At 47.8% G+C, this 12,255-nt stretch overlaps 1 protein-coding gene across 2 annotated transcripts in view; it reads left to right on the plus strand.

Annotated features, from left to right (window-relative positions):
* The first annotated feature begins 4,707 nt into the window (after positions 1-4,707).
* The window catches only part of SLC1A7 (solute carrier family 1 member 7), a 47,554-nt gene continuing 40,006 nt past the window's right edge, over positions 4,708-12,255 (plus strand). For both annotated transcript variants that reach the window (XM_037043248.1, XM_037043249.1), the window contains exon 1: positions 4,708-5,037. In XM_037043248.1, the coding sequence (XP_036899143.1) occupies positions 4,855-5,037 (183 nt within the window). In that variant the 5' untranslated portion in view covers positions 4,708-4,854. The remainder of the gene's footprint in view (positions 5,038-12,255) is intronic.

Consider the following 12,255-nt stretch of genomic DNA (forward strand, 5'->3'; position numbering starts at 1 on the left):
AATATAAAGATAAATGGGAAAATCTATACTAGTAATTTAAATTTTTTATTGTTATTTACTTAAGAATGACATCAAAGAGCAAATAGAAAACACCATAATAAGTTCAGAAAAAAAGACTGTGGAAGAAAGAAGAAGCGACACATTTTAGTACCTCTAGGGCGCATTTTTCCTGTTCATCAAACAAAAAGGCCCACATGTGTCTTGCTCTGGGCCCCACAAGTGACACGGTCAGCCTTGCCTGTGAATTCCCTATCTGCTTCAGCCAGCTTGACTTCATTTCCTGTTATCTGCTATCTCACAAGTTCTAAGTAATTTGGAAACTTATTTGAACTTGTTGCGGTTTTAACTTTATACTTTTCTCCAACTACTCCATTCAAATGAGTGGAAGCCTGACGCGATGCAAAGAACACGGGCTTTGATAGAAGCAGAAAAGAGGCTCAGCGCTGTTCACTGATTTGGACAGAGTCACACAGCTTCCAAGGAAAGGATCTGAGATTTGAATCCAGCTCATTGTGACTCTTGAAAATTTGCTAGAACATTCTGAAAATGTCCTGTTACCGCACTGTTTAGTATGGTAGGCTCTAGCCACAAATGACTAATGAACCCTTGAAATGTGGCTAGTGCAACAAACGCCTGTATTTTAAAAATTTCACTTTCATTTAAATAGTATGACTAGTGCTACCATGTTACACTTCACGGATCCAGAACTTGTGCCCCTGCTCTGCACCCTGGACATGTCGCTGAGTCAGTAAGTGCCTGTGCAGAGGCCGAATCGCTCAGGAGCTCCCTCTGATACGAGGCTCTTTGTTTGTTTGTTTCTTAGATTTTATTTATTTATTTATTTAGAGAGGGTGAGGGAGGGAGAAAGAGAGGGAGAGAAACATCAATGTGTGGTTGCCTCTCTAGTGCCCCCTACTGGGGATCCTGGCCCAGAACCCAGGCATGTGCCCTGACTGGGAATTGAACCAGCGACTCTTTGGTTCTCAGGCTTGCGCTCAATCCACTGAGCCACACCAGCCAGGGCCTGATACATGCCTCTTCAATAGAGTCTGGCATATGGTAGGTTCTCAACAAATTAACTGCTCAGTGTTTTCATGGGTGCTCAGGCCCAAATTCTACAGATGAAAAATCTAGTCAGGATGGGCTGGAAAGAGAAGAAGCAAGGTGACCTGAGAGAGCCCGCCACACGAGAGTCACTTTACCCCATCCTCTGAGGCAAACATGGGAGAGGACCGACCTCAGTGGAGGTCAGACCAGCTCCCCGGTGACTAACGCTTGAAGGAATCCACACCCCCCGGGTCCGTGGTCCACAGAAAACCTTCCCGGAAGGGCCCAGCCTACAGTGAGCTCGGGAGACGTGTCAGGGAGGACATTAAGGCGCCTCTGGTATGTCTCTGGAAAGCAGCCAACAAACCCAGAGCTGTCATCACCATAAACCCAGCTGGCAGCTCAGACAGCTCAACCTAAATGCATGTGATACACAGTGGAAGGGGTGAGGCCCCAGGCCCTGCAGCCACTCCAGGCCACTGATCCACCGCAGGTTCCCACACCAGCCCCCACCCTCCCCACCCCGGCACCTCCAGCCCGGGGCTCTCTTTCAGAACAGACCCACCTCCCTCCTGACCAGTGCCTCCTGTGCTGGGTTAACTCCTGCCTTATTCAGGTCTCTGATGAAATGCCCCCTCCTCTGGGAAGCCTCCTCGGGCTGAGTTGGCCCCTCTGCTGGCCCTAGAGAATCATCCATTATTAACAAAGAAACAGCCCCTGCTGCACCCCGTCCGCCCCCCCCCGTCTGTCAGANCCGCCGCCAGGGTTAGAAAGAGCTCACTGAAGACTCACTTCTGAGAGAGGGGCGGCTGCACTTGTGAGCTGTGGTCTGGGGACCGTTCTTGACAACACTGTTTCTCTCCCCTGCTTGTAGCGTCTTGGTCCGCGCAGCTCAAGTCTCCGAGGAGCTTCTCCCTGGCTTCCTGCTGCCCATCAGTCACAGCTGCTCCGGAGGGCAACTCCTCGACCCTTGCGATGCTCTCTAGGCCCCTCTCATACACCCTCCAACTCTGAAGCTGATCCATCAAGGCGTTTTCAAAGGACACGGGAACAGATAGACTTAATTTTATTCTCATAGATTTTATTTCTTACCAGAGTCACTTACAAGGGGAACTGGAGTTTATCCCTGGGTGGCGATGGTAAAAGGGCCAGAGTGAGTGGGAGGAGAAGAGGGGATCTTGTGTCTGGGGTAGGCAGAGAAGGCTGCAGGGAAGATGGGGCATCCGACCTGTGACTTCGGAGAGAACAGTCCAGGCCGGGGGAATAGCATGGGCGCAAGTGTGGAGGCCTGAGGGAGGGTGCAGGGCTCATGGAACTCGAAGTCCTTGGTGTGGCAGAAGCTCTAGATACGGGGAGATGGTGAAAAGGTGAGCAAATGCAAGTCCCCAAGAACCCCAAACGCTTCCCTAAGGAGCAGCACTTCACTTTGGAAGCTTGAGTGCTCCAAACGCCGGTCCAGGGGCTCTCTGCTCCAGAAGAGGGCTGGGACTCTGTATCCCTCACGTGGAGACTTCCTCCAAAATATGTTAGTAGTGTGAGGGCGCTGCTAAAATGAATAGCAGTGACTGCTTGTGAGTGTCTGCAAGCCACCGGGCAACGCTCTCAGCACCCAGCATGCATCGCAACCCTACAAACAAGGAGCTGTTGTATTGTTCCGATTTTATAGGGACGTGAAGGGATTTGCTGAAGGTCACACAGTAAGTAAACAGTACAGCTAAGATTTGAACTTGAGCAGTCTGACTTTGAGCTGTCCTGAAATAAAGCACCTGCTTAACTTCGTTTCATCCAACATTTCTCAGCTTGTTTTCAATCACGGGAAAAGAAAATTGAGTATCTTGTAAACATTGTAAGGCAGCTGATGCTGTGGGAAATGGGGAGCTATTAAAGGGTCCTTATCCAGGAGTGTTTCAATTTCATTTGTAAATATCCTTAGTAAGCTCATTATGGGTCACTTACACTTTACTGTGAATTAGGCCTTTCTTAGAGCCCCTCAGTTTTCCTCTAAGCTCCCTGAGGGCAAGTACTGTGTCAGTTCATGGCTGTGTCCCCAACACCCAGGAGGGGTGATATGAGATGGTGCTATAGGAGCATTGGCTTGAATGGGTTGTGATTTCCCCTGTTGAAGCAGTGGGAGCAATAGAAAGAAAAGCCTGCAGTCTGGGAGGCCGGTGGCAGTGGTGGTGGTGTCAGAGTTGGGGGGGACAGAAAGCAGCCAGAGTTGTGGGGCCATCACAGGAGTGAGAGTCTTGGACTGAGTGGAAAGCAAGACTTCACGGCAAGGCTAAAGGCCAGGCCTGGACATTGATCTAAATGCAAATCCAAATATCTACTCAGAATTCTTCTCTTCTAGACAGTAACTAAACTACCTGGTTGATTGAAAAATGAGGCACATGTTGCAGTAGAAAATGTATCAGAAAATTCTGAGTTTTAAAAGTTGGAGTTGGAGTAACAAGTAAAATTCTCAGACTTGTATCTACCCTACCCTCACTCTCCCAAAGCTCCTGGCAAGAAACACGAGCTTTGGTAGGTTGGCTTGTAGAATTGAGAGGTTCTTAGAAAGCACCCAACCGATTTCTCTCATTCTAAGGAGGGCAAGACTGAGGCCCAGAGAGGGCAAGGTCTCACAGCTGGGTAAGTCGGGACTGGATTCTAAGGGGCCCCTGCCCAGGGCTTCAGGGCCAGAACTCTAACCCCTTCAACCCAAGCCCCCAGCAGTTCCTAGAGCCACCCCGTCCCCTCTGCCGGGTGCACCCTTCGTCAGCAGACGCAGCCCTTGTGCACACCCTCCCCCTGCCACAGACAGTGCTCCCTGCAGCTTCCGACCACCCCTGATGAGATTACAGATTCCTGGTGAGATAGACAGGGTTCATTCCCTCTGGCTTTAAAGGGACGGCCAGACCACCAGCAACAACAAAAAGAAAACCTTTCTCTACAAATGCTAAATGCAGATGATAATCCCTGTTCAGCACGTTACAGTTCACCACTGCTTCCACAGATGTTCCTGGATGGGATGCTGCACCAGCCCCAATAAGGCAGATGCAGTGTTACTACGTCTGTTTGTGGTTGGGGAAACTGGGGCACAATGACTCTAAGTGGCTTGTCCACAGTCACATAGCTACTAAGTGACAGAGCTGGGACTTGAAAGTAGGTCCCTTGGACACTGTCATCTTTAAAAATAATAGGCCCTGACCCTGGCTGGTGTGGCTCAGTGGACTGGACACCGGGGCCTGTGAACCAAAAGGTCACAGATTCGATTCCAGTCAGGGCCCAGTAGGGGGCGTGAGAGAGACAAACACACATTGATGTTTCTCTTTCTCCCTCCCTTCCCCTCTTTAAAAATAAATAAATAAAACCTTTAAAAAAATTAAATGTGCTAATACAAGTAATGTGGTTTTAGAACAACACCCGGTACACAATAAATAATTAATGTTAGCAATTAATTGGCAACTCACTGGTATCTTATGGCCTTGACTTCAGTTCTTTCTGGAAGGAAGTGGGGGTAAAAATCAAAGGAATCAAGCAAATGTTTCTCTTGTCCCTCCCAGCAGTGCCTGGCGCCCTCCCTGTTTAAGGGTAGCACTTGGCTTTGAGGTTTGAGCGCCTAGACCACGTGGCCTGCTCTAATTTCCCAGGCCCTAATCTGCTCCCAGCTCCTAATGATGCAGCTGGTAATAGGATTGTGGCTTCCCTCTGGGGCAGCCCCGCAGGCCATGGCTGGGCGGCTGGCAACGGGTGCTTAGCAACCCTGACCACCTGCCAGCTGAGGAGCCAAAGCCCCAGCCAGGACCCTGTGCCCTGGCTGGCCTCATGTGCATGGAATGGTGCTGTGCCCGGTGCCAGCAGGCTGGGCTCACCATGGTGCTGGGGGCCATCCTGGCACGAGGGAGGGATGTTTGCAAGAGGAACGGACTTCTCATCCTGTCTGTGCTGTCTGTCACCGTGGGCTGCCTCCTTGGCTTCTTCCTGAGAACCCGGCGCCTCTCACCACAGGTCAGGCACTGGGGCATCACTGGGTCCCCCTTCAGGTGGGATGTGTGGGCCCGAGGGATCTGAGGGTCACATTCCCTCTCCATTACTCCCTGATGACATGACAGTGGGCAGGTCCCTTTGCCTCTCTGGGCCCGTTTTCTCATCTGTAACATGGGTATAAAAAATACATTATAGGACTGGAGTGGCATCCAATAAAAAGGCTGAGCAAGTGTTTACGACTGATATCACCAGGTGAATGAGAGGCAAGGATGCCTCGTCAGAATAACCACAGGGATAAGAGCTGTGGGAGAGGGAAGAAGGGGTCCCTAAGAGTGTGAAGCAGGCGTTGGAGAACACTTCCCAAAGCAGCTTATACGACGAGAGACTTAGAAAGGGTGCTCTAGGCAGAGGTAACAGCAGGAACAAGAACAGGCGAGAAAGACTTGGGAGGGATGTGGAGCGAGCTGTCTGCGGCAGCGGGAGCGGACACTGTGAGGCCTCCAGATCCTACCACCGGATGTGGACTCGGGCAACCACGAGAACTTCTGAACAGGACCACAATGTGGTCAGATCTGAGCTTGGAGAGACCCCTTTGCACTGAGTGGAGGATGGGCAGTAGTGGGACCGGCAGGGGCCATGTAGGGAGGCAGCTGCAGGGTGAGAGGTGACAGTGGGGATGAACAGGACAGATGGATAGGAGAACTGTTTCCAAAATAGTAACCTTCCGGATATGGTGACTAATTGGATGTGGGGTTGGGGGTTAGGGGGACAGGGAAGGGCCTCAGGGTTCTGGCCACTGTCGCTGCAAGGTGGGGTTGCCTTGCCTGGGAAAGGGCCCCTTCCCCTCGTAGTCCCAGCTCCTACAGGAGGGACACTCTCGTGGCGCTAAAAACATTACTCTGACACTTGTTAAACTGATAAGAAAGACTTTATTCGGGTGGCAAGACCCTGGGAAGAGAGATGGGGCTCAAATCTGAATGTAATGAAGACTGCTGGGGGTTTCCAGCCAGTGAGCACAGCAAGGGGGTCAGCGGAAAAGGGCAGGGTTCTTGTCGAAGGCAGAGTGGGGACTCTCACTAAACCGACTTAGCAGAACTTCGGCTACATCCATGCTAGGCAGGCTGAAGACAGGGCCCGGGGATGGGGCCTAATCAAAAAGAAGGCTCAGAGCAGCCTGTCTAAAGCTTGGTCAAGGAACTTTGGCCATGGGCTCCTGGAAAACTCCCAATTTCATAAAAGATGTCTTCCTGGAGTTCACTGATATCTAATATGAACTCTACAACTGGGGCTCAAGCTATTCAATTCTGTCCATTTTTCCGTTGAAAGGAAAACACCCCCTCCCTGGGAGCTGGGCTCTGTTAGGCCACTATGGGAGACTCAGGGAGAAGCTCTGCAGGCAGGGGAACCCTGGACTTTGACGCTACGAGTAAGTGGCTGTGTGACCCTAGGCAAAATCCTATCTCCTTTCTGGGCCCGAGTTTCCTCGTCTGTAAAATGGAGTGGGGGTCTCCATGTCCACTAAAATTGCTGAGGAGTAGGCAAAGATCCCTCAATGCCTGGCATATACTGGGTGCTTAGAGAATGTCATTCCCCCCCCCCATCTACCTGTCCAAGTCCTACCTGCATCAAGACCATCTCCTGTTCCACATTTCATAAAAATTCGCGTCCAGACCCGCCCGTATCTGAAATAATGCTCTCCTCCCACACTTGCCCCCTGCTCATCCCTCCACTGTGACCCAGCTCTCCCCGTCTCACTTCAGAGCCACCTGTGTAGGAGTCTATTTCCCCCATCAGACTTCAACTTGCTGAATATCACATGGGCTTTCTGAACCAAAATGAGACCCTAGCGCAGTGCTTATCACAGAAAGAGCCCTCATCTTTTTGCCGAATTGAACTGGCACAGACAATCTGCTATGTACTTTCTTTGATGTTCCTCAACCACAGAAATATATTTCCTGTAGGAAGATTATTTTGTGANGCTCATCCCTCCACTGTGACCCAGCTGTCCCCGTCTCACTTCAGAGCCACCTGTGTAGGAGTCTATTTCCCCCATCAGACTTCAACTTGCTAAATATCACATGGGCTTTCTGAACCAAAATGCGACCCTAGCGCAGTGCTTATCACAGAAAGAGCCCTCATCTTTTTGCCGAATTGAACTGGCACAGACAATCTGCTATGTACTTTCTTTGATGTTCCTCAACCACAGAAATATATTTCCTGTAGGAAGATTATTTTGTGAAAACAAGTTTGGAATGCTTATTATCAAAAGCCAAACTCATCTGGGGCCTCCTTTGCCAAAGCTGCCTTCCCCATCTGTTTGGAAATGCAAACGTATTTCAGTCTGGACTAACCTGCCAGATAAATTGAAGGAAGGATTGGAGTCTTAGAACAATTATTTGGCAGGAATTGGCTTTCTCAGCATCTCACTGTGGAATCCGGGAGTTGTTTGTTTGGTCTCTCCCTGGGACCCAGAAGCCAAGCCCTTCTTATCTTATAAGCTGCTGCAACAGGCAAAAATCATAAACAATTAGTAAAATGGTAGAAGATCCTATATGAGAAAAGAATTTGCAAAACCACAAGGATTTGTCATTTGGATTGGTTTTTTTTTGAAATTAGTATCTCACTTAAAAATACCCATCATTTTGAGAGTTCCAGCTGAACCATGGCGAGTTTACAACCGCACCCATCTTCCTTTCCTCCCTGGAGCTGTGTCAAAATTGTAGTGACGGGATTTTTCGAAGACATAAACTACGAAGAACAAAGAGAATGTAAAAGGAGACAATTGAGAAAAGTCGACTGACTAGAATCAATGAGGCAAGACAGGAAGTGGATAGAGTTGAATGACCTCATTTAAGAGAGCACTGAAAGCTAAAATCTTGTGTCCGCGGAAGTAGATACCACATCAGTTCGCCTTGGAGAACTCCAGCAGGGCTTGGGACGAGGTGCTGCAGGAAGCAGGGCTGAAGCCTGGAGTTGAGATCAGGGACTTTGGTTGGAACTTTGCAACGGGAACAGTTAGACCCCCAGGTTATTCCCAGCTCAGGAACTCACGGGTTTCCTCATCCACCCACCTCTACCCCACTGCCTGTCCCAAGGAACCAGAGAAGCTTGACTTAGGGCTATTGGTGGAGGGGAGGTGGGGAGGTGCATGCTGCAGACAAATTAGTGGACACCTGCATCCTGAGTGTGGGGTCCCCAAAAGATTCCTGTCAGCTGGGTTTAGGCCTAGCACCCGCCCTCCCCCAGTCAGAGGGAGAAGAGGCTGCTGTCACTGAAGCCTCAGAGAAAAGATCTCCGAATTCTGCTGTAGAGGAGATTCCGTGCCCACCCCACCCAGCCCCAGAGGAAAAGCCAGGTGCTCGTCCATCACTCTCCCGTAGGTTGACAAGTCCCACTCGTGCACCCAGAAGTTCCTCACACTCACATGTGAGCAGAAAGTCACAGTCACAGTTTCTAATATGAAAGCAGAAGCTAAACACGCAAAAAGATGGTGTCTAATGAAGCAGGGAATAGAAGAAAACTTTCAAAATCTTTTTTTAAATTCTTTGAAGATGTGAGAGAAAGTATAGTGACCATAAAATGGGATGGGATGCAAAAAGAAAGGACAGTCAAAGAACAAGAAAGAGCTTTTGGAAATTTAAAATAGATGAGCCAAGATAAAAATACCAATAGCTGGGATAAAATTGCAGAAATATCATAGGTAGTAAAACAAAAAGAGATGAAAATAGAAGAAAATATGAAAAAATAGAATGTCCAATATTTAACTCCCTAATAGAAGTTTTAGAAAGCACAAACAACAACAACAAAAAGACAAAAAATTCACAGAGAATAGCAGAAAGTTTCTCAGAAATGAAAGGTCTGCATAGCACTATGAATTTTTTAAAAGGAAAGAAGGAAATCTCATACCACCGTACATCGCTGTGCAAATGACAGAAAATTGGAGATAAACGGATGAGCCTTAAATGGTTCTGAGGGAATAAAACAAGTCTCACGGGATAGCTAGGAAGTGAGAGTAGCTTGAAATGTCTTAAGCAACCCTGGAGTCCAGAAGCCAAAGGGTAAGTGCCTTTAAAATTCAGAGGGGAGATTATTTTATTTGTTTATTTATTTATACTAAATTTATTGGGGTGACATTGGCTAATAAAATTATACAGGTTTCACGCGTACAGTTCTATGACACACCATCTGTATATTTTATTGTGTGTTCACCACCCCCAATCAAGTCTCTTTGGAGGGTAAATTCTCCTAAACTAAGAACCTTATATATATGGCCAGACTACTATCAGAGGTAAAGGTGGAATAAAGGCATTTTTACTCACATAAGGACCCAGAATTTTCTCTCCCATTCACTCTTATTGAGAAAGCTACCCAAGGAAATGTTCCAGCAAAACAAGGAAACAAGCCAAGAAGACAAGGGATCCAGGGAAGAGGAGATTCTAGACGGGAGAAAATCCCAAAAAGACAGCAAAGGAGAGGACCAGGACAGCCCCCAGGCCTGTAGAGCAGTCTGTCCCAACTGCGACAGGAAGATGGCGAGCACTTGGCCTGAGGTCCCAGGGGGCACAAAAGGAACGGACACACCTCAATATGTAGAAAAGACTCTCACTAAGCCTATTTTATTTATTTGAGATACTTCCACCCAAATTACTTTCACGTGTTTACAAAAGTCCTAATGAGCAACCAAGAACAAAACATGCACAGCTTCCACAGGAAGAAGAACAGCAAAAAATGGGGTCAATAATGGCCCCAAATGATATTTTTCTAAAAGAAAAAAATGTTATTATTTAACCTTTCTTTTTTTGAGGCAGGATAGGTGAACTGCACACATCATTAATAAAATTTTCTTACTTTACGAGGAGGAAGGACTGTGATCTTGTTTTGATGCATATGAAATATAAAATCTAAAATCCATTCTTCTGATCACGAAAGGGGGAAAACCCATTCCTCAGCATTTTGGTTGTTATGCAATGAAACCCAAAGCTCTGTTGAACCCCTTCTCTGGTCACTACCGCCTGCATGTCTTCTCTTGAGGCATCCTTGCCGAGTAGGCAGTCACAGAGCTGCCCACCTCGTTCCCCTATTGTGGAGTCAAAGGAGGCAAATCCCATTAACCTCCCATTTCTACTTCTTCCTCTGTTTTGCCCTTGAAGTCTTCCTCAGTAATCTGATGTTCTTTGCTCTTTGTTTTTTCTGTTCCTCACGTTGCCTTTCAGTTGAGAAGGGGAAGGAGGTGTGGATCTATGTTGCCTTGGGGGTTTGGAGCGGCTCCTTCTCTGATATCCCCCAGAACTGGGACCCTTCTCAGCTGGCCCGTTCTCTCTCCCGGGAGTGGACCAGGACCGGGCCAGGGCCTCCTACCTCCCTCTGCAGGAGTGGCTGCAGCCTTGTCAGGCCTTTTTAAAGAGTTAAAGCATTTGGAAGAAATTAGTGAGTGGTTTACAGAAAATGAGACATGAAAAATCAGTTAATTATTAATTGCAGGAAAGAAAGGTTGTACAAAAAATGAAAGTTGTAGCTTTTCCCTTGGCTGAGCAGTGAACAATATTTTATGATCAAAATATTGTAAACCTCGATGATTAATTTAACCAAAAATTGGTATAATGGTGAAATGGTAGGAGGAAAAGGGGACTAGAAACTAAGCCTTTGTCTGTCATGGCAGATGTCAAAAGGGGAAGTTAGTAGATGTCAAAAAGATGCATCTAAAAATAGTATTATAACCATATTATTCAGAAATAACAGTTTTAAGGAAAACAGCTGAAGGAATACAAGGGAAGTTGGGGTTGGGATAGAGAAAGGGGCTGCTTTTAAAGTATAGTGCTATTTAAATTAAAGATTATACACACAAGTTAAAATTAATTAAAAACACACAGCCGTGATCGGCATATTTTTAAAAGCAGGATTTCTGGTGCATCGGAAACGGTGGCAGAACAGGCTCAGGAGGCCGATTCCCGGTCCGTTCTGTTGCTAACTCGCTCTGTGGGGCACGTCACCTCCCCTCGTGGCTCCGCTTCCTCATCTACAAAACGAGTCAGCTAGACTGAAAAATCCTTTAGAAGCCCTTCGTGGCACCAACATTCTGTGAGTTGGAGCTTTTCAAATCATCAGACCATTAACCAAGTGTTATGTTTGGCTTTGGTTTTAAAAAAAAATAGTTGCAAGTACAAAACTTGAACTTGGACGGCGTTTGCAAGTCCGTGTACCAGCCTTTACCACGGCCTTACTCCCTGATGCAAGTGGCCTCCAGCGAGGCTTGCCAGAAACAGCAAAACTGAACTAAAGGAAATTTTAAAGCAGCACACCCAGTTACATTTGAATTTCAGATACACAACAAATAATTTTTAGTATACATGAAGAACAAATACTTGTTGTGTATCTGAAATTCAAATTTTACCAGGCTTAGGAGTCCGTTCTGGTTTGGATGTTAGCATCTGGTCATGTGACTGGTGCCTCTGGAGACAGCCGATTGGGCAAGAATTTAGAGCCCTAATCCAAGCCCCAGGGACAGGCTGGAACCAGCAGCCCACGAGGAAGCCAAGTAAGAACTCTGTCCAGTGGGGGCTCTTCATACTGAGTGCTGTCTCACCAACCCGATCCAATTCTCTTTCGGCATTTTAAATGTGAGACCTGCTGTGAGGGTCTTACTGGGGGTGCACAATGGACCCAACAAAGAAGAAACTGGCTCCAGAATGCCAGTGTGTCATGAGTCAGCCTCCTTATGAACTAGACCGAGAACTTCAGGGCCAAAACCGTGCCCAATTCATTTTGGGGTATTCAGTGTGACACCTGGCACAGTACATGCCAAATGACTGTGTGACCAGCACTCAGCCCTGTCTTCGTGCCTCCCACTGTCTGCTGCATGGGACAGACCTACACGGCGATGGGCAGTGAATGGTGCAGAGGTGAGGGGTGGGGGGCAGGCCGCTGTTATTTACTGTGATACTGACCTTTTGCTCTTGTCCAGGCCCTCTGCCCAGTGCTTCGTGGGCATCCTCTCATTTAAGCTTCCCAATGATCCTGTGAAGTGGTTATTACCCTCATGTTACAGATGAGAAAAACTCAGAGAGTTTGAATAGCTTGCATTGAGGTTGCACAGCTAGTTCAAGGGGGTGGGGGAGCAATACTAGGACTCAAGTCTGGCTCCCAAACCTGTGCTCTCTCCACTACTCTGCTGCCCACGGGGCTAGACAAGAGAGTGCGCGTGAAACAGTGCTTTGAAGAAGATCAAGATCTGAGCAACTG

This window comes from Sturnira hondurensis, unplaced genomic scaffold, assembly GCF_014824575.4.
Source record: "Sturnira hondurensis isolate 20B ecotype Veracruz unplaced genomic scaffold, ASM1482457v3 Scaffold0004068, whole genome shotgun sequence".
Taxonomy (NCBI): Eukaryota; Metazoa; Chordata; class Mammalia; order Chiroptera; family Phyllostomidae; genus Sturnira; species Sturnira hondurensis.